Genomic DNA, 27806 nt, shown 5'->3' on the forward strand with positions numbered 1-27806 from the left:
CAGTTTTTTAAAAAGATAAGAGTCAGAAAGTATATATATCAACTGAATTAGGTTTTCTGAGAGTGACAGAAAACCCAAATGCAATCCAGTTGAAATCAGTCCAGGGCTGGCATGGCCTTCCACGGCAGCAAAGGCCCTGGCTCCTCTTATCTCATTGTTCTGCCAATCTTAGCCCATGGTGTTCACAACATGGTCCAAGAAGACCGCTCAGAAATAGAGGACCCATCCTGGAAGAAAGGAATGACATGTCTGCTTATATCCAGCTGGGCAGAACTTGATCACATGGCTGTTCAGAGCTGGAAGGGAAGCTGAGAATTGTGGCAAACTTCCCATGGAAAGGTTAGGGCTTCTATTTTTTTCTTAAGTTTATTTTGGGAGAGATAGAGACAGCACGAGTGGAGGAGGGGCAGAAAGAGAGGGAGAGAGAGAATCCCAAGCAGTCTCCACACTGCTAGCACAGAGCCTGATGCAGGGCTTGAACTCACCAACCGTGAGATCATGACCTGAACTGAAACCAAGAGTCAGACGCTTAACCTACTGAGCCACGAGGCACCCCTAAACCTTCTATTTTTAAGGATGTAGGAGAGAAACAGATACTGGGCACACCAGCAATCTCTGCTACCAGGAAGGTAAACCTACGCCCATCTCATTCCAGAGGATCCTGGCCAGCTCCATTGTTCCTACCATATTGCCTTCCTTAGGAGAAATGCCACTGCTGCAGGGACCTCTGTCAGGATTAAAGTGCCCTACGGGAAACCATAATAGTAACAGCGGAGTCTCATCAGATGCTTAATGTGAGCCCGGCACCATGCAACATGCCTTAGAGCAGTATCTCATTTAATTCTTCAATAACTCAATAAAGCTCCCCCTTATTCTCCCCCTTATACAAATGAGGAAACTGAGACTCAGCGAGATGATATAGCACGTGCAAGGTGACACAGATAGCAAATAGCATCTGGGTCCATACATCGAATGACAAACAGGATCTGAACTCAGGCAGGAGAGATTCCAAGCCTAGTATTTTCATTGTTATCTTTTTTCCTGTATGTTCCCACTTGAGGGCCTCTGCTCCTGCAGGTCTCCCTTCTCGAATCCTATTCTTTTAGTCTTTCACTACCCCTTTACAAAGTCCTCCTTCTGTTTAACAGTAAACACTCTGAGAACCTGAATCAAGCCGGACATTGACTATACTAGGTGCCTGGGAACTATGTAATATAGAAGGTCCTGTTGAGGGTCCCTGAGGTCCCTACTCTGATGAAGCTCACATTTTACTTCAACATCTAGCACCCAAGTGTCCATCTTGTGACATGAAAGGACCATAACAACCAAGTGCTGCAAAGTGCACTGGAAGAAAGATGAATGGAGTAAGTTTCTATTGTTTGTAGGGGACTAAAGGACACTTTATATAGGAAGTGAAATGTCTTATACTTTTTTCCAATGGTTCCAAATAAAACTTAGTTATATTGCATCTTTTCCATTCTTCTAAATTCTTCTCATCTGCCTTTCTCTAGTGCCTCCCACTTGCTTTGATCCTGTTTGTCTATCTGCTCTGTTCCCCTTCCCTTCACCAGTGTCTTTGAGGAATAGTAGGCACCCATCAGTCACCTCCCTTTCCCTGCCCTCCATTCTCTCCTTAACTGTACCAGTCTGCTTCTGCCCCAACACTGCACTAAATACTTTTTCCCAGCTTATGGTTAAGAATTCAAGTCTTTTTTTCTCTGGATCTCAGGTACATTAATTATGCAGTTATTCAATATCTAGTGTTTCGGTGCATTCTCTCATGTAGTTCTCAATATAGCCCTAAGAGATTGATGCTGTTGTTAATGTCATTTTTAAAAATGTTTATTTATTTATTTTTGAGAGAGAGAGAGAGAGAGAGAGAGAGAGAGCAGGGGAGGGGCAGAGAGAGAAGGAGAGAGAGAATCTTAAGCATGGGGCTCAGTCCCACAACTGTGAGATCATGACCTGAGCTGAAATCAAGTCAGATGCTTAACCGACTGAGCCACCCAGGTTCCCTTTGTTAATACCATTTTGCTGTTAAAGGAACTGAGCTCTAGAGAGGTTGAATTATCTTCCCAAGTCACCAGGTAGGAAACAGTGAGGCTGGAACTCCAACCTAGGTTGGCTAGCCCTGGAGCTCAAGCTCTTAATGACTGCTCCTCCAAAAAGCAAGAGATAACACTGTATGGTAGAATAGGAATGGGCCAAGAATTGGGGATGTGGCCTATGAAATGTGGTAGAGAATTAAAATAGCCCTTACAGGGAAAAGGAATAAGGAATGACTTCAAGACATATTGATTAAAGGTATCAGCATGGAGACCACAGGTGAAGTCAGGCATATTTTTTTTTTTTCAGTCTAACAAGGTCTTATTTAATGTTCCAGACTGCCTCAAATCCATACTTGTCAAGTTTCTTTTTTTTTATTTAACATTTTTATTTTAATTCTAGTTAGTTAACATACAGTATTACATTAGTTTCAGATGTGCAATATAGTGATTCAGAGGTTGGGAATCTTACGGACCAGTTAGGAGTATTTGACAAGAGTTGAGGTGGTTGGGTTGATCTGCTGTTTTGAATACCAAGGATGTGAGGCTAAAGATGAGATGGGCAGAAGGTTTGAGGATGTCAATAAGAAGGTAGTTGAAATGATTGGCCATGGAGTTCAGGTTAAAAATTGGCAGTGGTGGTGGGGGGCAGTTAAGATGAAAACAGACTATTGCACCAGGTAAAGAAAGAGAGGTTAAACTCAGAGAGCAAACTTACAAGAGTGAGGAAGTGGAGAAGATAGAAAAAGAAGAAGATGTCTTGATAGTAGGCAAGATATCCGAGTGGAGCCCCCCAGGAATGCCCTTGCCATGGTCATAGTCGTGAACATTCACACATGTCTCCATGTTGCACAGGAAGACAAATTTGACACATTTGAACGTTCTCAAAATTTTTTGAGTTAGGTTTATGACACAAAATGGTGTCTCTTTCTCCTGCAAGAAGAGGAGACTCTTCCTCCATCTCTTCACTAGGCTTCTGTATTAATTATGAAGATGTGGGTTGTTGTTGTTTTTTTAAACGCCAAGCTCTAGAATTTCACTCATAAGCAGGGGCGCCTGGGTGACCCAGTCAGTTAAGCATCCGACTTCGGCTCAGGTCATGATCTCACAGTTTGTGAGTTCGAGCCCTGCATTGGGCTCTGTGCTGATAGCTCAGAGCCTGGAGCCTGCTTCGGATTCTGTGTCTCCCTCTCTCTCTGCCCCTCCCCTGCTCATGCTCTGTCTCTCTCTCTCCTTCAAAAATAAATAAAAACATTAGAATTTCATATGCAAAAAGCAGACCTCAAGTTTACTGGCAGGAATGGAAAAGGAAAAAAAGTTTGTTTCTTAACAGTGAAATAAGAAACATATCAATAATCTTCCATGGAGAAACACCTCAATGTCTATCAGAAAGCAGCAGAAAAATAAATTATAGCACATCCATACAATGGCATATGAAGCAGCCAAAAATAAAAATAAGGAATTGCTTTATGTACAGAATTACATAACCTCCAAGATCTATTGCAGGGTAAAAAAAATCATGGTCTAGATTAATGCACATTTGTGTAAAAGAGGGTGAGAAATATGATATGAAATATAACATAACATAACATAACATAACATAACATAACATAACATACTTTCTTATTTGTGCATACACTATCCTTGGAGTAACCTTCTAGGTGAGGGCATGAGGGGAAAGGGAGGAGGGCACTTCTGGACTCCAGGAGTTCTGTAACTGGATCTCAGGCAAACAGAACAATTGGAGGAGACCCTTGGTGGGGATTAGTTGGGGACTTTTCATTGGGAGCCGCCATGAGTAAACGTGCATATGTGCAAGAGCCCTCAGACATCATGTGCCCACCCACAGTGTGATACCCTCTCTGCTACCTCTGATCTTGTGTTAATTCAAGGGTATGCATGTGGGGAGAGTTTTCACAGGACAGAGAAGACTCACATGAGCAAATGCTGGAAACAGTTATAGTCCTCAAAACCCAGAGGACAGTGGTTTCTACTCAAACGGGTGGAGTTCGTTCTTCTTTGAGTTCTTTGGGTTCTTTTTTCATTGAGTGCTTTTGTGGCATCAGGATATGCAGAATCTTCAACTAAGTTTTCTGTTCTACAGCTGTAGATGAATGTAGGAATTCCATTCTCTATGATCACCACCTACACCAGTTGATTTTATCCTTCATGGAATCACCTATGCCAAATTTCATGGAATAACCTTTCAAGGATGTTTTGTTCTTCACCATGAGAAAGCCTTATTTATGTTCAGATTTACTCATGGCACAAGCTTGACTCTACTGAAGAGAATCTTTATCAGTTGGGTATTAGGCGCACAGAAAGAGTTAACTTAGATGGCCCAAGATGGCTTATGCTTAGATTGCTGTCTTGCAAAGTGGCCCTCACTTGGCATCTAGGAACTTAGCTCTCCAGAGGGTTCCCACCACCCAGACTGTTAAGAGTGACTCACTATGCCTAAACTGTTTATGCAAATGGTGTGATTTATACTGAGCACTTGCTTTCCTCCTGGGAATCTGGTATTTTTGTACTGCCAGTAGAAGTTGCCTACCTGGCTAGCCCCCAGTAAAAACTGTACTCAGTCTTTAATGAGCTCCTTTGGTAAACAGTATTTCACAGTTGTTGTTACAATGCTTTGATAGGGAAATTAAGCAAGTCCTGTGGGATTGTGCTGGAAGAGGACTCCACTGGGGGAGGACTTTTGGAAGCTTGAGCCTAGTTTCCTCCAGACTTCTCCCCATTCATCTTTTCCCTTTGTTGAGTTTACTTTGTAGACTTTCACTGTAATCATAGGATTCTGACTGTATGCTGAGTCCTGTGAGGTTTCCTAGGGTAACAGTAGCTGTTGGAACAAATAAATGCCAGGACTTCAGAGGCCCAATACTATAGGTTATTTCTTGTTTATATAAAGATCAGTGCCAGTGCTCCTGGTGAGTAGATGGTCTTCCATCAATCATCAAGGACCTAGGTGCCTTCCATCTTGTATTCCACCTTCTTCTAAAGCCTCTGAGTCCTGTTCATTAAGTTTGTAGATGGAAAAAAGAGACTATGGAAAGTCCATACCCCCTTCTTAACCCTCCTCTTCACCTTAACTCCACTGTTGGCCCGAAGATGACACCACTACATCTGGCTACATTCCATTGACAATTATGGTCCCATGTAGATACAAGGGGGCTACGAAATGTGGTCTCTGCTTGGTGGCTGTTCCCCTGCAGCAACTCTGTGGAAATAAATTATAAATCCTTGATGGCCTGCAACAGGATCATAATAGATCTATTTATTATGAAACTGTGGCACCCTCAACTTCCTCCCAAGTGCTAGGAGACAATACACAGAAGCCATACTGTTCTTGCCTATATGCAGGTTGACATGTAAAAGGAAATAGGTCATCCCAATTGAGTAGGCAAGGCTAACTTTTCCCGGGAAGTCTTCTTTCCAAATAGACCCCTTCTTCTGTGTTTCCGTAGTAATTGGTGCTGATCCCTCTCATAGCACTTACCACAAGGTATTGAAACTTCACCGATTTCTTGTCTGACTTTCCCATTGAATCATAATATTTCTGAGGCTACAACTTTAGTTGTCTTATCGACCATATGTTCTGTGCCCAGAACAGAATCTGGTCCATCTGAGATGTGCAGTAAATGCATAAAGGAATAAGTGGTTGAATGGGACTGGGAGACGCAATGTAGTAGCAGGCTGTGAGCATGTGCTTCAGAGTTCGTGAAAATTTCTTATCTCCTGTGACCTTGCAAAAGTTACTAAACTTCTCTGAACCTCAAATTTTCATGCTTAGAATGGGGATAAAAATACTAACTTTGCAACATTGCTATGAGGATTTTCTGAGATTATGAATGTGTATACCGCACCTAACCTTGTTCTAGGGATATTAGTAAACTCTGTAAAAATGGTATTTATTATTGACACAAATGACAGCCAGTGGCATTACCAGTTTCAACATCCGGTTACTCCAGATACACTCTTAGGTGCAAACTATTAGAAGCCGTAGAAACCAAAGGTGGCCAAATTGTGTGCAAGGGTGATGAGAGGAACGAGTTGTAGAGACAGCAGCTTCATTTCATTGGCGAGTCTTCCTGGGAGGACAAAAGGGCTTCCTTCCCTTGACCTTGACATCAAAGAGTATTAGATTCACATTCTCGAAACAGTGCTTATTCTCCCAAGACTTCACAAGATGTCAAGCTCATCTCACACCTTTAGAACAACATGGTTCAAGATAGAGCTCTGATTCCTTCTTCATTCACTCATCCACTTAAGAAATATTTTTAGAGTGTTCACCTTGAGTCAGGCACTAGGGATCATTAGTAGTGAACAAAGAAGACTAGTCTCCTCTGTCACAGAGCCTACATTTTAGGAAGGGAGACAGACAGCCAACCAATAGGTATGTCACATGTAGACGGTGAAAAAGAAGATTTTAGGAGTGCCTGGGTAGCTCAGTCAATAAAGTGTCTGTTGATTTCGGCTCAAATTTGTGATCTCACGTTTCATGAGTTTGAGCCCCATGTCAGTCTCTGTGCTGACAGTTTAGAGCCTGCTTGGGATTCTTTCTCTCTCTCCTTTTCTCTCTGTGCCTCCCTTATTTGTGTTGTCTCTGTCTATTTCAAAATAAATAAATAAACTTAAAAAAATTGAGATTTTAGGCAGCATCCTGGATATGTGGTTTCTTTTTTTTTTTTAATTAATTAATTAATTAATGTATTTATTTTTGAGAGAGAGAGAGAGAGAGAGAGACAGATAGATAGACCATGAGCAGGGGAGAGGCAGAGAGAGAGTGAGACACAGAATCTGAAGCAGGCTCCAGGCTCTGAGCTGTCAGCATAGAGCCCGACGCGGGGCTCGAACTCAGGAACTGCGAGATTGTGACCTGATCTGAAGTTAGAAGCTTAACTGATTGAACCACCCAGGCATCCCTCAAGTTCTGCAGTCTTAAGGTAAACTGTTATTAAACGTATCACAGGTGTCAGCTCTAGTGGTGCCATTTGGCCTTCTTCAACAACTATTTCATAATTACATATACATACATACACACACAATTACCCCAAACTTTCTCTCATATCATGTTTCTGATTGATTTATTCTCATAATCATCTAAGCCACTGTGTGTTTTACTGTTTTAAAGCAATGGAAACCTTTTGGATTATTTATAAACTCCATGTCTGGTAACCCCCCAGTGTGAAAGCAGTTCTTCTCTGGTTCAGGGGGGTCTCCACCTGCTTTGCCTCTACCTTGATCCTTTCAACGGCCTTCAGTCTCACAGAGGAACTTGGGGATATAAGGAATAGGATTTGAAAGCCATTAATGAAGTCTTAACTAAGTAGTGGGAAATTGATAATGAAATTCTAGTCCAATTCAACAGACAAGACTTATGAACAAGGGAAAAACAGCAACCTACAAAGGTCAAGGGTCTATAAGTGTGAAACTGTGTGACAGGGCTCCTGGGTGGCTCAGTTGGTCAAGCATCCAACTTCGGCTCAGGTCATGATCTCACGGTTCGTGAGTTCGAGCCCTGCGTCGGGGTCTGTGCTGACAGCTCGGAGCCTGGAGCCTGCTTCCCATTCTGTGTCTCCCTCTCTCTCTGCCCCATCCCCACTCATGCTGTGTCTCTCTCTGTCTTAAAAATAAATAAAACATTAAAAATTATTTTTAAATTTGTTCAATACAGATTTCTTGATTTTCTTCCCCATGCCTGTCCTACCTGTAGCTTTTCCCTTTTAGTAAACATCTACCTGTTGCTCAGGCCAGTTCCTGGGCCCTACCATGCTCCCACCTTCCTTCCTTCTCTTCTCTGCAATAACAAAGTGCCCCTGTTTTGTTCCTGAAGTTATGGAGAAACACTCAGTGTTTCACCATGGATACAGTGCAAGCTGTTGCCTCTACCAGATTGAGGAGGCTCCCTTCTATTTCTAGGTTGTTGAGTGTTGTTGGTATTATGAAGGGGTGTTGTATTTTACCAAATGCTTGTCCTGTGTCTATTGAGACAATCATGTCCTTTTTGTCTTTTATTCTATTCATATGGTGCATTCCATTAACTGATTTTTAGATGTTAAATCAACTTTGCATTCCTGGGATAAATCCCATTTGGTCATGGTGTGTAATCCTTTTTATATACTGCTGAATTCTATTTTCTGATGTTTTGGGTTTTTTGGGGGGGGTTGTTTGTTTTTGTGCCCCAAAGTGTTTTCTGTTTTTAACAAATCTGAGCTTTAAACCTTTTGCTGGACTCCCATGGCACTCCAGAACTCCCCTATGGATCTCTGCCACAGATATGTGGCCTTTATGCATTAATCACTCCCTCACTTCACTTTGCTTCCACCACTTTCCTGTCTCACCTCCCTGCTTCCTTACTAGTCTCTCCTGGGGACAATTTTTTTAAATCTCTTTCTTAAAGTTTATTTATTAAGTTTTTTTTAATGTTTATTTATTTTTGAGAGAGAGAGACACAGAGGATGAGCAGGGGAGGGGCAGAGAGAGGGAGACACAGAATCCAAAGCAGGCTCCAGGCTCTGGGCTGCCAACACAGAGCCCGATGCAGGGCTCAAACCCAAGAACCGTGAAATCGTGACCTGAGCCAAAGTTGGACACTTAACCAACCGAGCCACCCAGGCATCCCTAAAGTTTATTTTTTGAGAGAGAGAGAGAGAGAGAGCAGGGGAGGGGCACAGAGAGAGGGAAAGATAGTATCCCAGGCGGGGATCCCCAACAGAGGGCTCAAACTCACCAACCGTGGACTGTGACCTGAGCCGAAACCAAGAGTCAGAGGCTCAACCAACTGAGCCGCCCAGGCACCCATCCCGGGAGGGGTTTCTACTAAATCGTTTCTACTAGTTTCTACTAAATCATTTCCACACAAATCCTCTTCTCAGGTGCCGCTGGTGGGGATCAGCTGAAGTCACTACCATGGGAGAGAAGCATCTCTGGCCACGTCGTCCCTCACATATCCACACTCCTCTCACTAACTGGGCTCTGTGGATTTTCCTGCAGGTGATTTACGCCCTCAACACCCGCCAGGATGAAGCGGAGGCCAGCGTGGAGGCTCTGCGGGAAGCCCACCGGGAGGAGCTCCAGAAGGCCGTGGCGGAGACCGAGGCCAGGCTCCTGCGGGAACAGGGCCACGCAGAGGAGGAGGCCCTGCTCCAGCGCATTCGGGCCCTGGAGAACGCCTTGGAGCTGCAGAAGAGGCTGACCCAGGAGGCGCTGGCTCAGTCGGCCACGTGCAGGCTGGAGACCAAAGAGAGGGAGCTGAGGGTGGAGGCGGAGCACGCCGAGCGGGTCCTCACCCTCTCCAAGGAGATGCTGGAGCTCAAGGCCGACTACGAGAAGAGGCTCCGGCACCTGGCGAGCCACGAGACGCCCCAGTGGGGCCAGCTTTCCCAGGAGGGCCCGGAGCCCAAGGGAGAGCCAGGCCACGGCCACGAGATGCGGGACGTCCTCCTGGAGGTGGAGAGGCTGCGAGCGGAAAACCAGCAGCTGAGCAAGGACTACGCCCGGAAGGCTGAGGAGCTGCAGGCCACCTATGAGCGGGACACCGAGGCCATCCGGCAGGCCATGCAGCAGTCCGTGAGTGAGGCCCTGTGGCAGTGGCAGGAGAAGGAGACGGACCTCCGCAAGAACTTCCAGGTCCAGGAGTCGGCCCTGCAGGCTCAGGTCAGGAAGCTAGAAGGGGATCTGGAGCACAGGGGCCGCAAGATAAGTGACCTGAAGAAGTATGCCCAGAAGCTGAAGGAGAGGACCCAGGTAAAGCAGGGGCTCGGATGGCTTGCAAATGAGATCATATTCGTGGTCCCTAATTTTAACACTTACTGTGTGTTAAAACTGTTTTTAACATCTACTGAGCTTTAAACTCTTTGTGCAAAGCCCTTAACTTCTACCAAAGTGACTCCTCTTATTTCCCTTGAGTTCAAGTACATTCTGTCAGCAAATATTTACGGAATGCCTACTATGTGCCAGGCCCAGGGCTATGGCCAGGAGACACATGGTGAGCGGGCTCCCTGACCTCAGAGAGCTTAGACACTTACAGTTTGCAGAAGAAAAGAAATTGGGAGGCTTAAAGACTAACCTCTCTGGTCAGCTGCATTCTATAGCCCTCTTCATTCCATAACAACTTGCCTGTCCTAAACTCCTTGGGACTTGGCTTTCCTGGACAGCCAGAACATTGACAAGGCAGATCATTGACAAACCCCACACGCTCACAACACCCTGTCTCTAAAACTTGCAGCAGCTAATATTCCTAATAATCCCTGAGCACTTTTTCTGTCCCAGAGACTTTATCTCATTTAATCCTCACCACAGAAAGGTTAAATATGTGCCCAAAGTCACACAGCCAATCTGGATGAGTAGGGATTTGATGAACATTAGCCACCGAATCGCAGGGACGCAGAGCTTATGCTGTGCACTGACCCACCTTTCAGATGTGATGCTGGTTCTGTGTATATTGGATGTCTCCACAGAGAACTGTTCCCAGAGAAATGAGACCCTTTCTGTCTGTTTAGGACCTAGATGTGCAGCTCAAGGAGGCTCGGCAGGAGAACTCTGAGTTGAAAAGCACTGCAAAAAAACTCGGGGAGAAGCTGGCCATTGCCAAAGACAGACTGATGCTGCAGGAACGTCATGTAACACTGAAAACCGGTCGGATGTGCTACAACAGCTTTTTTAAACATTTATTTATTATGAGAGAGAGAGCACGTGCATGCGTGAGAGTGGGGGAGTGGGAGAGGGGCAGAGAGAGGGAGAGAGAATCCCAAGCAAGCTCTGTGCTGACAGCAGGGCTCAATCTCATGAACTGAGCTGAAATCAAGAGTTGGATGCTTAACCAACTGAGTCACCCAGGTGCCCTGCAACAGTTTTGCAGCCTTGAGACTGTTGAGGGAGCAGAGCCAGGGGCGGGGCTGTTTGATCTGACCCCTGGTGGGCCAGCTCAATACATGCAGGACAAAGGTGAGCTGCCATCTGGAGCCACCACAGTGCAAATAGCTAAAAGGCATGACGCAAAGGGACACCTTGCCCCCCCAAATGCTTCATCACCAGGCCTACCACATGCCTGAACTCCTCAGCATTGGCTTTTCCCCCACGCTTGGGCAACACTTCATTCTTTTCCCATCATTTCACACAGCAACGTTACTGGGTCTTCCCAGTTGTTCTGTGAGTGGGTGTTGTCAGTATCTCCCATGGTCCAGACAAAGAGATGGGGCTGGAAGGGTAAGTGGCTCACTCAAGGCCACTGGTTAATGGGATAACTGGTGTGTGTCTCAGAATATCTGACTCCAGGAGGCCTTCCAGTAGAGTCCCTCATCAGAAAGTTCTTGAATACCTACAGTGTGATCAACTTGATACTAGGAGATATAAAGAAGGCACAAAACATAGGCTCTTCCCCCAGGGAGCTTATGGGACAGTGACTCTACAGCCCAGAGCATGCTTTGGTATCATGCGGTGGCCCAGGCTGCAGGGAAGTGAAGCGTCCTGAAAAGAGGTCACCATGGGCTGGAAGGGTGTGGAGGAGGAGGTTCGAACTGGAGCCACAAGTGTGTGGAGGCTTTAGTGCAATGTTTTCAAAAGTAGGGCTTGGATACCTCTGAGAATATGGGAAGAAAACGGTGAGCATTTCTAGTTATATTTGTTTTTTGTTTTATCCTTTACATTTAAATATTTTGAATGTATATCTATCCAGGAATATGTTCATTTTTTTTTTTTTTAACCTATGGAAAGCACAATCAAAAAGCTTTGACAATGACTTGTTTAAGAAGCTAGCATTCGGGATGCTGCTTGAGCAAAGACAACAATCACCACCTTGACTATGCTTGAGGGGCCAGAAGGCCACAGAGCAGGGGAGTCCATCCGAGAGTGGTGGGTAGAATAGTCAAACAGCAGAATGGGTACCCGACTGCAGAAGACCTTGGACACGAGGCCAAGGCCAAGGACATTTCAAATGATGTTGAAACTTATGCTTGCAGATGAAATGAAGACAGAGCTAGTTGCAGAGAATGAAGTCCTAGGGAAGGCGAATGACCTGGAAGGCCGCAGTCTCCATCCTCAGCAGGACCCGAACTTTCCCAAGGAGTGTCCATGTACCAAAGGAGGCCCAGAGACACAGGTAGTGTCTCACCCAGCCCTGGGAATGGAGAAGTCACAGGAGGCTTTGCTGGAATGAGCTTCAGGCAGAGGCCAATCTCCTAACTATGACAGAGCCACTTGGAAGAAGCAGGTCCCATGGTTTCAGGGGTCAATGCATGGGTCTGAAGTTCCAGCTAACTTCTTGCCTTTGAAATTAGGAGACTAAGAATATAGCAGAACTTCTATCGACGGCTCCTGGGAAACTTGCATGGGATTCCCACTGTCTGTTCCCAGTCAAAACAAAGCATTCTTTAGACACTGCTATAGTGGGCTGGAGTATCTCCTCCTGTGACCATAGGTACACTATTCCAAAGGGCCCTTTGCTGATTCAGGTGGATAAAGTGGTCTCTTACGAATATCAGATATATAGTCTCGTGAACTTTATGGCACCTTGTGCTACATGCTGTAAAATCAGTGTGTAAATGTTGTACCCAAGAGAAATGGTAATTCCCTGCTCCTCACCCCATGCTGGCAGGTTTACAAGGCCCTTTTTCTTTTTTATAGACCAAGAAAGAGGCAAGTATTGAGACGGAATATATGAAGAAGCAATATGAAGAAGACCTTCGTAAAATCAAACATCAGACAGAAGAGGAGAAGAAACATCTCAAAGACCAGCTAGTGAAGCGCCTGGAAGACTTGGTAAAGAAGCACGCCATAGAAATCAAATCGGTTCGCTCTTCGGTGGAGGCCGAGAGGAGGAAGCTGCAGAAGGTGAGACCCCCTTTCATAGACCCTGTTCCGATTCTTTTTCCTTTCCTCTACCTCCCTCCTTTTCTCTTGTATTTCTTCTTTCCTTCCTTGGACATTTACTGAGCTCCTGCTGTGTATACATCTAAGTTATTTCTCTGCCCAAGGCAGTTCAGAGTCTTTTAGAGGAGACGGGGACATTCCTTAGACTGTGAGCCGGTCAGGGCCTAGAATCGTTGACACGATGTAGAATTGTGTCCTCTGAACATTTAACTGAGGAAATTCAACTCTCCTCAGCAAAGACAGAGAGAAATAACATGAAGCAAGCACTGAGGCCCTAGCAGACTTGCCTGGATTCAAATCCCAGCTCTGCTAGGAGCTTTGTGAGCACAGTTGAGTTATTGAACTTGGGCCCCTCAGAGGGAAAACTTGTGTGCCTTAGGTTCCTCATTTATAAAGCAGATGACGATAACAGCACCTCCTAGAGGAGCTGCGAGGATTAAATGAGGTAATCTGTGTGAAAAGAAACAAAGCATAGTGTGTGCCTGGGGCATAACAGGTAGATGAAGGTAATTAATCAGTGGCTTGCCAACGTGAGAGAAGATTCCCAGCCTCTGGGTACTTTTCCGACTTTCTACCAAAGGAGGCAGCTTTCTGCTGAGAAGAAATGCAAGGCTTCATCTCTTCCTGTTTACTGGGAAGAGCAACTCACGTCTGTGACATTTTAGGAAAAGAATGAAGTGTAAATCAATAATATCGTGAACTTACTCTCTTTATAATGCAAGAGCCTGCATTATCAGCTTTGAGTTTTTGCTGAAAGACAATCAGATAGCACTGACGATTGCAGTGTTGTGTGGCGGTTACGAGTAGTAGGTACTCAATAAATGTGTGTGTTGGGTAAATAAATGAACTCATGAAAGATCCAAACTAGTCCTGGTCTAAGAAGTCCTAACACTTCCACCAGCTGTATGACCATGGCCAGGTCACTTAACCTCTCTGAGACATGATTTCTAAAATAAGGGCAAACACTTTGAAGGCTTGTTATGGGTTCCTTATGGTATTAAATAAAAACTCTTAGTTCAGTGCACAGCATGTAGTAAAAGGTGGATAAACAGTGGCTATGCTGAGTTACCCTGAGCACCGGCTGACACAATGCATGTTAATATTGGTTAGCGCCTGCTATACTTTCTTTTTAATTTTTAATTTATTGTGTATGACCACCACACTTATAAGGCACTTCAGTCTCAGAAACACAGTGAATCTTCCCAACAAGATGACAAAATTGGTATTCATATTTTAGAGATGAGAAAATTAAGGCTCAAAGATGTTGCGTATCAACTCACACAGACAGTGAGTGCTGGAGCTAGTATTAGAACCTGATAGCTCGAGGGTCACCTGGCTCAGTCGGTTAAGTGACCGACTCATGATTTTGGCTCAGGTCATGATCTCACAGCCGTGAGATCGAGCCCCGCATCAGGCTTGCACCCAGCGTGGAGCCCGCTTGCTATTCTCTCCCTTCCTCTCTCCCTCTGCCCCTTCCCTGCTGGCTCACACCCTGTCACTCTCTCAAAAAATAAAACTTTAAAAAAATTTTTTAAAAATCTGATAGCCCAAGTCCAGAACCCCTGGTTCCCACCCCTGCGCTGAGCAGGAGGCAGCTGTTTGGAAAGCATTTTCCTCCCCATGAGCTGCTAGTGGTCACGCAAACCCGATCCTCAGACAAATAGCTGACTGCTCTTTCTATCCAGAGTCACAGTCAGTGGAAGGAACCATAGCTCCCAGAGCTACAGGTTGCCCTGGTAACCTGTCAGCGAAGCCTGACTGACTGCACAAATCCCATTTTGGCTTTAATCAGGGGGCATGAATCCATTTGGGAAATGAATCACATAGAAATAAATCGTGTTTCTCTTCTGGTTTGGGAGAGGGGCGTTATGCTTTTTACCCCACCCCCTTTTTTTTGAGGGGCATTTAGACCATTTACATTGAATATAATTATCACTAAGTCTACTATCTTGCTGTTTTTGTATTTGTCATATCTGTTTTCTTTCTCTTTTTTACTTCTTTTTCTGTTTATTTTTGATTCATCGAATTTATTTTTTGTATTCCCTCTTTTATCTCCACTAATGGCTCATTAGCTATTTTTCCTTTTTTTCTTCAGGGGTTGGGGGCTGCTCTAGTGGTTGCTCTAGGATTTCCAACATACGTCTTTAATTTATCCCTGTCTGGTGCCAAATGTTATTTTACTTCACATATATAACTTCGCTGTACAAACCTCACAACAATGTATTTCCATTTATCCCTTCCTGATCTTTGTGTAATTGTTGTCATACATTCTAATTTAGACATGTTACAAACAAGACAGTATATTGCTTTTATATTTCCTTAAAAAGTCAATTATTTTTTTGAAGTTTATTTATTTAGTTTGAGAGAGAGAGAGAAAGAGCACATGAACCAGGGAGGGGCAGAAAGAGAAGAAAAGAGAGAGAATCTCAAGTAGGCTCCTTGCTGTCAGCACAGAGCTGGACAGGGGCTGGAACTCATGAACTGTGAGATCATGACCTGAGCCAAAATGAAGAGTGGATGCTCAACAGACTGAGCCACTCAGCGGCCCCAAAAGTCCATTATTTTTTAGAGGAAAGTTTTCAATAAGAAAAAAATATTCCTTGCATATTTTATTTTTAAATTACAATATTATACTTATTCTTTCCCATTTCCCATTTCTACAGTCTTTGTTGCTTTGACCTGAAGCATTTCTTGTGGTATAGGTCCACTCACGGCAAATTCTGTTTTTGTATGTCTGAAAATGTCTTTTTTTGCCTTTATTTTTGCTGGATACAGAATGCTAAGTTTACGGGTTTTTTTTTTTCTTTCAGAACTTTAAAAATGTCATTTGACATTTTTTGGTTTGCATTTTCTTCAAATGCAAGAAACCTTGGCAGTCCCCCTTCTCATATTCCCCCTATTCATAATATGTCTTTTTGTTCTCTGACTGCTTTTAAGAGTTTCTCTTTGTCACTGGTTTCCACACCTTGATTATGGTATGCCACGTATGATATTTTATATGTATGTTTTTCTGCTTGGGATTCATGGAATGTCCTGGACCTGTGGGTTTATAGTTTTTTCCAGTTTGGAAATTTTAATGCCATTATCTCTTCTGCTTCGCCCTCCTTCCAATATTGTCCCACAAGTCACTGAAGCTTTGTTCATGTATTTATTTATTTATTTTCTGTTCATTTATTTTTGGTCTCCTTGGCTCTCTGTGCTCCAGTTTGGATAGCTTTCATAGCTGTATCTTTTAAGTACACTCATTTTGTTTTTGTATATTATGCAATTTTTTTTAAAGCCTATTTGGTATATTTTTTCATTTACAATATCATGTTTTTCAGCTCTTGAAGTTCCATTTGGTCTTCCATTATGGTTTCCCTTTCTCCTCATTATGCTTATGTCTTCCTTTAAATTCTTCGGCATGAGTGTAATTGCTCTTTTAGCATTCTCATCTGTTATTTTGGGTTTTTTTTTCTCTATGATTGATTTTTCTCCTGGTTACAAGTCCCATTTTCGTGCTTCTGTGGATATTTAGTAATGTCTTATTGGGATGCTGGACATTAAGAGTGTTAACTTATTGAAAGACTGCATTTTGTTATCACCCTTTTAGGAGTGCATTTTGTTTTGGCAAGTGGTTAAATTACTTGTGACTCAGCTTCATCTTTTCCAGACTTATTCTTTTTATTGTGTTAAAAGGTACCTCTTTTGAGATTTATTTTTTTTAATTTTTATTTTTTTTAACGTTTGTTTATTTTTGAGACAGAGAGAAACAGAGCATGAACGGGGGAGGAGCAGAGAGAGAGGGAGACACAGAATCGGAAACAGGCTCCAGGCTCTGGGCCATCAGCCCAGAGCCTGACGCGGGGCTCGAACTCACGGACCTGAGATCGTGACCTGAGCTGAAGTCGGACGCTTAACCGACTGAGCCACCCAGGCGCCCCTGAGATTTATTTTTAAACTTGGTTAGGATGAGTGTAGAGTAGCATTTGGGCTGGTGCCACTTTAGCTTTACTACTGAAGTGTGACCTTCATGGGGTCTAATACCTCATGTATTGATTAATACTGGGGTTATTGTGATTGCTGACATTTTTGGCTTTGTACTGGTTGACTGTTGTTGCCGCACCATGAACTTTATAGATAGATTCCAAAAACAGTAATGTTTCTTCTCCAAGCAAGCTTACATATTTTCCTTTAAAAACATGGAGGCCAGGTGATGACAGCAGGTGGGCCACGGCGACAGCCATCTAGTGATTGGCCAGTTGAGCTGCCTGGTGATTGGCTGCATGAGCAAGACCAAGCTGAGAGCCCCCTGGTGATTGGCTGGGGCACAGTGGTGCCCTCAGGAGGTGTTGGGATGAACCCTGATTGTTGGAAAGGCCCAGCACTGACCCAAGGCTGCACTGGAGAGAGGGCTCCTGGGTCACAGCTCCTCCTATTCAGGTACACTTCAGGGTTCTCCACCCCCCACTGATCCCATCCCAGCCTCTCACCCACGCTCTGCACTCCACCTTCATGTTTGCTTCTACCCTTCTGCCCCTCTGCGGTTGTGTGGGGCCTCTGGGCCCCACCTGGATCCAGGCCCCACTGCAGGGCTGGCCAGAACACCCAGTTACTCTGGCCCATTTGGCAGAAGGGTAGGGGGTTGTGAGAATCAGAGTACAACAGACCCTTACCCAGCCAGGCAGAGCCTCTCCAGTGCTCTGGGGTCATAACCTGGCTCAACATGAGGAAGCTGGGGGCATGTCCTGAGGGTACCCTGGACATTCTACTGACATGGAGTCTTCTGTCAAGGGTCAGCACAAACTAGTCCTCTAGATACATGACCAAGTGCGAGCACACCAGACCACAGTGCAGGATAAGAGACTCTCCCAGAAAGATGGCTTGTGAGGACTTCTCTAACCCAACTCAGCATGGAGCCAACAAGTCTCCAGGACTCTAGGCTGACCAGGAACCCTCTAGTTGGGAGCTCTCTGAATCAAGACTACAGGGCAATCCAGTCTTCCAGCTGGGCCAACCAGAAGCCCTGCCACCAGGAACCAACTGACCTTCATCAGCACAAGGCAATAAAGTTTCCCAGACCCCCGGCCAATGTGGAATTCTCTGAACCAACTTAGCATGGGGCAATGGAGTACCCCAGACACTGGGCCCACCAGGAACCCACCGACCCAGTTTAGCACAGAGCAAACTAATCCCCTGGATACCTGGCTGATGGCAAGCCCTTTGACCTAGATCAGTACAAGGCAAGCAATTCCCCTGGACACCCAGCCAACAAGGAATTCTCCCAGTCAACTCAGCATAAGGCTAACGAGTCCCTAGGACAGTGTGCCCACTGGGCACCCACATACCACAAGCCCTCTGACCCAGCTCAGCATGGTACAGATGATTTGCCTGGACACTGGGCCATCCAGGAGCCTTCCAGCTGGGAGCTCTCACCCAGAAGAGCACAGGGCAATTGAGTCTGCCAGACACCAGGCCATCCAGGAGCCCTGGGACCTAGCTTATCACAGGGTGAACTAACCCTCCGGACATCTGGCTGACCAATACTTTCTGACCCAGATCAGCCCAAGGTGAACCAGTCAGCCAGATCCCTGGCCAGTGGGTTCTCCTAACCAACTTAGCACGGAGCTAATCATTCCCAGGGACAGTGGGCCTACTGTGCGTCCTTGTACCCAAAGCCCTCTGACTCAGCTCAGCATGTGTCAGAAAGTTGCTTGGACACTGGGCCAACCGGGAGTTCTCCAACCAGCAGAGCACAGGGCAATTGAGTCTACCAGATACCAGGCCAACCAGGAGCCATCCAAACCAACTAATTGAAGGGTGAACTAATCCGCTAGACATTCAGCCAACCACTAGCTTTCTGACTCAGATCAGCACAAGGCAAAGGCGTCCCCCAGTCCATTGGCCAATGGGTAATTCTCTGAACCAGTGTAGCACAAGGCAGTAGAGTCTCCTAGACACCAGGCTGACCTGGAACCCACTGACCCAGTTCAGCACAGGGTAAACAAATACTCTGGACACTTGGCTGATGGCAAGCCCTTTGACCCAGATCAGCACAAAGCAAAGAAGTCTCCTGGGCCCTCATCTTCTAGGGAATTCTCTGAACCAACTCCACATAGGGCTAATGAGTTCCCAGGACAGTGGAACCACTGGGCACCGTTATACCAAAAGGCCCCTGACCCAGCTTAGCATGGGGCAAACAAATTGCCTGAACACTGGGCCAACCAGGAGCCCTCCAACTCAACAGAGCACAGGGCAACTGAGTCCACCAAACACCAGGCCATCCGGGAGAGGAGCCCCCCAACTCAGTGCATCACAGGGTGAACTAATTCCCCGGACCTCCATCTGACCACAAGCTTTCTGACCCAGCTCAGCTCAAGAAAAATGAGTCCCCCAGATCCCTGGCTAATAGAGAATCCTCTGAACTAACTTAGCACAGACAGTGGAGTCCCCCAGACGCTGGGCCCACTGGGAGCCCACCGACCCCGTTCAGCACAGGGCAGACTAATCCCCTGGAAACCTGGCTGATGGCAAGCCCTTTAATCCAGGTCAGCACAAGGCAAGCAAGGCCCCTGGATTCCCAGCCAATGGAATTCTCTGAACCAACTCAGCATATGGCTAACCAGTCCCCAGGATAGTGGGGTCACTGAAGACCCACATACCACAAACCTTCTGACCAAGCTCAGCATGGGGCAAACAAGTTGCCTGAATACTGGGCCAACCGGGAGCCCTCCTACTCAACAGAACACAGAACAATCAGGTCTTCCAGCTAGCCCAGCCAGGAGCCCTTCGACCAAGAGCCAACTGACCCTCAGCAGCACAGTGTGAACGAATTCCCCAGACACTTAACCAACTACAAGCTTTCTGACCCACATTAGCACAAGGCAATCATGTCCCAACTGCCCCCTGGCTTGTGGGGATTTCTCTGAACCACCTTAGCACAGGGCAAAGGAGTCCCTGGGACAGTAGGCTGACTAGGTGCTCTTGGACCAGGAGTACTCTGACCCCACTTGGAATGGGGCAAATGAATTCCCCAGACATCTGACCAAGTGGGAGCCCTCCATCTCACTCAGCTCAGCACAGTGCAAACACGTTTCCCAAACACACTGACGACCAGAAGCTCTCCTACCAATTAGAGGAGGGCAAATGAGTCCCTGGAACACTGGGACAACCATGAGCACACTGACCTAGTTCGGCACAGAACAAGTGAGTCTCACAGACACTCCTGTTTGGGAGGCTTCTGACTCCCTGGCTCAGTTCAGGGCAGTGAGCCCCTGTATACCCACATGACTGGGAGACTTTTGACTTGGCTCAACACAGGGAAAATGAGGCCCATGGATACCTGGCCGACCAGGAATTCTCCAAACCCGCTCAGCACAGGACAAATGAGTCCCCTGGACCACTGGCTGAATGCAAACCCTCCAAAGTGGGAGCCCTCTGACCCAGCTCACCACAGGACAAAGGAGTTGCCTGGGCACCTCACCAACTGGGAGCCCTGCCACCCCAGCTCAGCAAAGGGTGAATGAGTCTTCCAGACACTCGACAAACCAGGAATTCCAGCCAACTCAGCATAGGGCCAAAGATTCCCCTGCATGTCTGGCTGACTGAGAGCTTAGTGCAGGGAAAATGAGTCCCCAGAACATCTGTCTTTTAGTGGAGGAGCCAGGATAGAGGCTGTCTGTGAAGGTAGAGGTTCCTCTCTCTGCTGGAAGCTTGCTCCCAAATGTCACTCAGCTGTGGCTCGAGGCTGAGGCCTGACGAGTGCTTGAAACCACTCAGACTGCAGTCCCCACAGTCAGACCTCTGGCCCGGGACCAACTTCAGCCTGGTATCCTGATGGCACTTCATTTGAGGAGCCTTCATCTTCTGGGGAGTTGTCTTCAGAGGGAGCAAAAGATACCATGCCTTAAACGAGATAGACTGAAAGCTGGAAGAGTTTTCCATGGAAATGAAGTGTATGGATAAATCTTTGACAGCATTTGACAGAAAGTTTGAATTTATGAAAGAAGCTTTCAATATAAGGAGGGAAAGGAATAAATCCTTCAGAAAGTGTCTGAGCTAAAAGATTTACTCTTAATGTGTGAAGAAGAAAACCAAACATTGAGAAATCTGCTTTGTCACTGGGTGTCACAAGAAGGACACAATTTAAAGAACACCTTGCCAGAGAGCCAGGTCTCCCTGGACAGGGGCATGAGATGCAGAGGAGGCTGAGAGCAAGTTCCAGAGGGAACCCAGGCCCTGAGCATGGAGAGGTCATCAGCTGAGCTTCTCCAGGCTAAGGAGAGGTGCTCCAGCCTCACAAGAACAGGGCGACCAGTGGGGTCAGAGGCAGGCTGATGTCCATGAGCCGGAGAGCTTCATCAGCAACATGCATGGCTTCCTGGGAGCATTTGCCTTGCAGGCAACATTTTCAAAGGGGTGATGTCCCTGCACACGCCCACCCTGAAGGGCATGGAAAAGGAGCTGGGGTGGATTGGGGGTCACCTCCCAGAATGGGAGATGACATGAGTTTCAGGATTTATATGAACTTCAAATAAATAATTTTAAATAATTATTTATGTTTTTAATGTTTATTTTATTTTCGAGAGAGAGAGAGAGAGAGAGAGTGTGTGTGTGAGTGGGGGAGGGGGAGAGAGAGGGAGACAAAGAATCTGAAGCAGGCTCCAGGCTCTGAGCTGTTAGCACAGAGCCTGATGCGGGGCTGGGACTCAGGAACCATGAGATCATGACCTGAGCCAAAGTCAGATGCTTAACCAACTGAGCCACCCAGGCGCCCCTCTGATGTCTTTTATAATGGTGCTAATTCCATCATAAAGGTCCTACCTTCATGACCTAATCTCCACCTAATTACCTGCCCAAGTACTACCTCCACAAATTCACAGAGGTTTAGGACTGCAACATGTGAATATGGGAGAGGACACAATTTAGTCTGGAACATGTGTCTTCGTGTGAATTTCTTTGGGTTTATCCTGTTTGGGTTTTTCTCAGTTTCTTGAATCTTTAGGTTTATATCTTATGGCAAATTTGGGAGATTATCATCCATTTTTTCTTGAAATACTTTTTCATTCCCACTTTTTTTCTTTTCTCATTCTTGGATTCCAATTCGGCAAATGTTAGAGTTTTTGCTGCATTTTCACAGGTTCTGTTCTTTTTTTCCTTTTTTTTCAGTCATTTTATCTCTCTTGTTCAGATAAAGTAATTTCTGTTACTCTGTCTTCAAATTTATGACTCTCTTCTAGATTCCTCTCCTTTATGCTATTGAGCCTATTTATGGTATTTTTAAAATTTCAGTTATTGTATTTTTTCAGTTCTAAATTTTCAAGATAGTTCTTCTTTGTATCTTTTGTTTCTTCGCTGAGACCTATTATTGTTCTTTTGTTTCAAGCATGTTTGTGATTGCCAGTTGAAGCATTTTTTATGATGGCTACTTTACAATACATCAGGTAATCCCAACACCTATGTCATTTTGGTGTTGGGCATCTTTGGATTGTCTGACTTGTACAAGATGACATTTTCCTGGTCCTTGGTATGATGAGTATTCTTAATCATACCCTGGATATTTTGGGTGTTGTTATGAGACCCTGGATCTTCTTAAATCTGGTGTGTCAGCAGATAGTGGGTCTACAGGAGTGTGGCTAGCAAGTGCAGTCCCAGACGTGTGCCCAAACCAGAGGGAGCACGTTGAAGCCCGGACAGAGCTACAGCCGCTCAGTCTGGCCAGACACAACTGGGAAATAGAGGACAAACTGCGTGGAAAGTCACACCATCGTGGCATTCTTCCCTGCAGGCAACAATGAGAACACATGACAACTAAAAACATGCTGTTTGCTGAATTTACCCCTAAGAATGGATGAGAACCCTGTAGTGATCAAAACTCTGGTTGGAAATGGGGAGTCCTCAGGAGATGCCTGTTTCTGTGTGTCAAGTGCATTTGGCCAATTTGGTGTATGCTGGTCGAAATCAGTAGGGATGGGCTTACTGGGATGGTTGGTATTGATGTTGGACTTGCTCAAAACTTAAATCAAAAAGGCCCTGTCTTGGGGCGCCTGGGTGGCGCAGTCGGTTAAGCGTCCGACTTCAGCCAGGTCACGATCTCGCGGTCCGTGAGTTCGAGCCCCGCGTCAGGCTCTGGGCTGATGGCTCGGAGCCTGGAGCCTGTTTCCGATTCTGTGTCTCCCTCTCTCTCTGCCCCTCCCCCGTTCATGCTCTGTCTCTCTCTGTCCCAAAAATAAATAAAAAACGTTGAAAAAAAAAATTAAAAAAAAAAAAAAAAAAAAAAAAAGGCCCTGTCTTGCGGTGCCTGGGTGGCTTAGTTGGTTGAACATTCGACTCTTGGTTTCAGCTCAGGTCATGATCTTCCTATTCGTGAGATCCAGCCCCAGCTGGCAGTGTCGCGCCTGCTTGGGTTTCTCTCTCACTCTCTCTCTACCCTGCCATGCTCATGTTCTTTCTCTCTCTCTCTCTCCAAACAAATAAATAAGCATTAAAGGGAAAAAGGCCCTGTCTTACTAGTGTCCTCATCCTAGGCTTCATCCCACCCAACACCACTCCCCACCCTCTAGAGGGAACCTGACCGGGTTTCCAGCCCAGGATGGATTGGCTGGCTCTGCCGGTGGGCTGGTGTGCTCCACTGATGTGAGACACACGTTCCCCTCCCCACCTACTCCCCCCAGTTTCCGGCTTGAGGATGACCTCTGCCCTCATTCCCATTATCAGAGTACAGCTACAGAGGAAGAATAGTGTGGCGGTCAGCCCACCTGGAAACCCCAAAGGTCAGTGTCTCCTTCCTCCACATCAGCTTGGGGCAGCCTTGAGGTCCTCCCATACTCCCCTGGACACTCTCGCAGAGAAGTGAACTCCAGGACCAAGGGTCTCATGGCGGGTTTTCCCTCCAGGCAACCACCCAAGGCCATTCCGAGGCATGGCCCCAGCTGGGACCCCCAAAAGCCTGCCTCCCGACAGGTTCCCTCTTGCTCAGGTTGGCCAAGGCTAGCCTCTCCACTTGAACTGAAGAACCCAGGTGGCATAGGATCAGACAGTTCAACCCAAATCCATCTACAACCAGAACACCTGCCTACACGCCCCATCATGTCTGGCCCCACAGACAGAGGAGTACATTCATTCAGGGCTAATGAAAACGTATCTTTGGGAAATTCTTTTACCGAAAATAACCCTGAAGTTTTCCTGCAAGGAAGTGGGGGTTTTTTTGATTGTAGGTGATGGCCCGAGCCACACTCTCAAAGTCAGGCATTTCGATTCCACGAGAGAAAACTGAAGATGAGCTCACCCTGTTCACGCCACACTCCTCAGCCGGACTGCAGCCGGAGTGCTGACTGCAGGGTGGCAGGCTGAGGGGGTGGCTTGGGGGCAGCTGCAGCGTTACTAAGGGAACAGAGTTCTGCGGGTGTCACAGGACAGTCAGCCCGAAGGGAGCATGGCAGCACAGCACCTGCAGAAGCCTTCGTAAACGTCTGCTTTCCACTGTGAAAATGAAGGAAACACCTTGGGACAAAGGTGCACAAATCCACAGAGATAGTCCCCCTGACTCCCCGTTAGCAGGTGGCCCCATTCTCCCACTTGCTCATGCCCCAAACCAAAGTGTCCTCCCTCCTCCCTCCTCCCAGCGCATCTGTCACCCCAGCTGAGCTCCTGTGCACCTGGCTGCTGGCTGTTGTCCTTTCCCCAGGAGACTGAGCAATGACTACGTATATTCACTGCATCCTGCCTGGCCATGTTTGGACTTCTAGCTTCCAGGGCACATGCTTCTCACTCTGCCTGACCCTGGGGAGCCCCCCCCCCCCAGGCCTGTGTGTCACCCCCTCCTTTGCTGGCCACCTCCCCTGAAGTGATCTTCCCCATCTCCGTGCTTCTGGGCCTCCTGGGGACCCCCCCTGAGAATCCCCACATAGAGGACCTCCCCCCACAAACTAGCCCAGTGCCCAGCTTGGTCACTCCATCCCCTGAGCTCACACACCAGCCCCAGTTGGCTTTTAGAGCCACTGTGATTGCTTTGCTTGATTGTAGTCCATCTCCTAGAATGTGAACTTGGTGGGCCCGGGCACTGAACCCCTCAATCTAGTCGGTGCCCAGTAGGTATTTTGCACTAACAAATGCATTGTTCTTTAGGACAGGTTATATTTAAATAAACAGTCGAACTCAATATAGTGCTATGTGGTAGAGAGTAATATTTGAACAAATGTTTATTTAGCACCTATGCCTTAAAGCACTGTGCCAGTGAACAGGACGGGGTACGCCCCTGGACGCAGTGCGGGCCTGCTCTGTAGTTGGGTGAACTTAAATTGAATGCAAATAGAGACACCCAGCTCCTGGCCAGATGGAGCCTCAAGACAGAGGGACGATGGGGTTGGGTGGGATGAAGCCACAGCTCCAAGGGGCCCGCAGTCACACATGGTAGGCACCTTCCAGGCTCTGGGGACTTCACACAGACATGGAGGAGGTAGCCGCTTGCCTGCCTTCCAGCCCAGCTCCTCAGGGCAGCAGGGCTGGTACAGCGAGGTGGCCGGCTTTTGCCCTTGTGTCCCTCTTACTGACTCTGTGTGCCGCCCCCCAGCTTTTACATTTCTGGCCCCTGCAGCCTCTATTAGTAATTTTTAATTGGATGCTGGACATTCAGAATGTTAACTTGTTGGGTCGCCTGGGTGGCTCAGTCGGTTAAGGGTCGTACTTTGACTCAGGTCATGATCTCAAGGCTTGTGAGTTCAAGCCCCACATTGGGCTCAGTGCTGACAGCACAGAACCTGGAGTCTGCTTCGAATTCTGTCTCTTGTCTCTGTCTCTCTCTGCCCCTCCCCCATTCATGCATTCTCTCTCTCTCTCTCTCTCTCTCTCTCTCTCTCAAATATGAATAAATAAATAAAAAAGAATGTTAACTTGTTGGAAGTATGGATTTTTTAAAGCATCCTTTTATGAGTGCTAAATGTTTTGGCAAGCCGAGAAGTTAAATTACTTGTGAATCGGCCGCATCTTTTCCAGACATTTTTTTTTTCATTGTGGTCAAATGCATATAACAGAAAATTTACCAGTTTTCCTGACTTATTTTTAAGCTTTGTTGGGATGAGTTTAGAGTAGGGTTTACGCTAGTGCTGCTCCAGCCCTACTACTGAAGGGTGACCCTTTATAGGGCCACATGCCCCACGTATTGATTAATATTGGTGTCATGGTGATCGCTAATGGTGGCTCAGAGTGACTTAGGTCACTTAGGTGGCTTAGGTGGCTTAGGTTTTGTACTGACTCTTTCATGGGCTTTACTATAAGTGCATTCCAAATCATAATTTTTCTTCCTGAAAAACAGTTAATACGTTTTCCTTTAAAACCCCAGTTGAAAGGTCTGTTTGGTAATTTTCTGTGGTTGCTCATTTATTGTTCCCATTACAGTGGCTCCTTCCTGTGTCTTTTTTAAAAAATTACCTGTAATTGTGGACAATCTAGACAAGGAAGCAGAAGATGGGTGTGAGTCCTGCTTCTACCTTATGGGATTTCTTCCATGTGAAATGGATGTACTAAAGCTTTTTCCCTGCGTACCATGAGAGTTCAGTGAGAACAGAGTTTCTGGAAGTGCTCTGTGAATTCTGTAAATTAATGGCTCATGGAACCCTGTTCCAGGTATGGATAGGAAGCTGCAATTTTTAGATTTGAAAGCACTAGTCTCCTTTTTCTCATGTTCATATCCTGGTAGTTGTTTTTCCTCTTTGCCTAGCTGAGAGGATGTTAAAATTTCCTGCTGAAATCCTCAGGTTCACTTTGGCCTGAGCTGGCTATGGGGATGCTTTCTTTCCAATCTGTGTTCTGGAGGCAACCCAGAACCATTCATCTTCTGACAGTAAGTCTCATTATTCAGCACCTAAAATGAAGCTTACTGAAATATCTCCAAAAATTATTAATGAAATCAGCTATTTCCATCTGTGGGGACATTTTTTTCCACTTTAGGTCCATTTGTCAAGGCGACAACTGAAGCTGTGATTGATTACATGGACCCTGGGAAGGTGGACTGCATAAAATTAGAAATAGCCATTGCTTTCTGCTAAGAATCTGTCTCACAGGAGTCTACACTGTCGTTGTAGTGAACATGCTTTGGCAAAGTCAGTGAGTATCTGCACCAGGAAGCATGTTAAACAAAACTTTTCAACAAAAGCTTCACTGACTGAGAAGTTAATCAATGAAGTAAAAAAAAAAAAAAAGAAAGAAAGAAAACAAAAACTTTGCTGGGGGGATGGCTTTGTTTCTGATGGTTCTTGGGACAAAAGGATAATTTATATATATATTTTTTGCAAGTGATCTCTCCGAACAACAAGCCATGCAAGAGGGATCATAGATTCACTGAAGAGACTGTACGCATGCTAAGTGTCCACCTCATGTGACCTTATAATCTAATCATTTCCCTCTTTTCTTCTAAGTGACTGACCCCAGGGCCACTGGCCTGACCTGGACTTGGCCCCACAGGAAGTGCAAAGTGTGTCCTCCAGGTGATCAATAGCAGCATCTTTTTAGATGCCCGAGTCAGAAACCCAGGAGTCTGACATGACTTCTCTTTCATGCATTACATTCAGCCAGTCATCAAGCCCATGTCATCCACTCCTTTGATGGCCCTGAAATATCTCCATTTCCTTCCATCCTCGGTGGTAGCACAATGATCCAGTCACCCACCATTTCCTGCCAGACCATGCGATGATCTCCTTACTGGTCTCCCTGTGTCCCCTCTCCCACTTCCTTGAACCCAGTCTCCATTCCAGGGGGGATCTTCTGAAAACTCAGCCTTGGTTTCAAACTCTCCAAAGGCCCTCTATCGTCTTCACAGTGTAGTTCAAATTCCTTAATGTGGCTTTTTAAGACCCTACATCACTGGACTCCTGTTTGACTCTCTTGCTTCATCCCACACCTCTCCCCGGTTTA

General features: G+C 46.1%; 1 protein-coding gene across 1 annotated transcript in view; it reads left to right on the plus strand.

Annotated features, from left to right (window-relative positions):
* The window catches only part of FAM184B (family with sequence similarity 184 member B), a 158314-nt gene that overhangs the window by 72306 nt on the left and 58202 nt on the right, over positions 1-27806 (plus strand). Inside the window, exons 2-5 of the mRNA XM_042936822.1 lie at positions 9042-9794; positions 10550-10685; positions 12008-12147; positions 12672-12878. Of these exons, the coding sequence (XP_042792756.1) occupies positions 9042-9794; positions 10550-10685; positions 12008-12147; positions 12672-12878 (1236 nt within the window). The remainder of the gene's footprint in view (positions 1-9041; positions 9795-10549; positions 10686-12007; positions 12148-12671; positions 12879-27806) is intronic.

The sequence above is a fragment of the Panthera leo genome, chromosome B1 (genome assembly GCF_018350215.1).
Source record: "Panthera leo isolate Ple1 chromosome B1, P.leo_Ple1_pat1.1, whole genome shotgun sequence".
Taxonomy (NCBI): Eukaryota; Metazoa; Chordata; class Mammalia; order Carnivora; family Felidae; genus Panthera; species Panthera leo.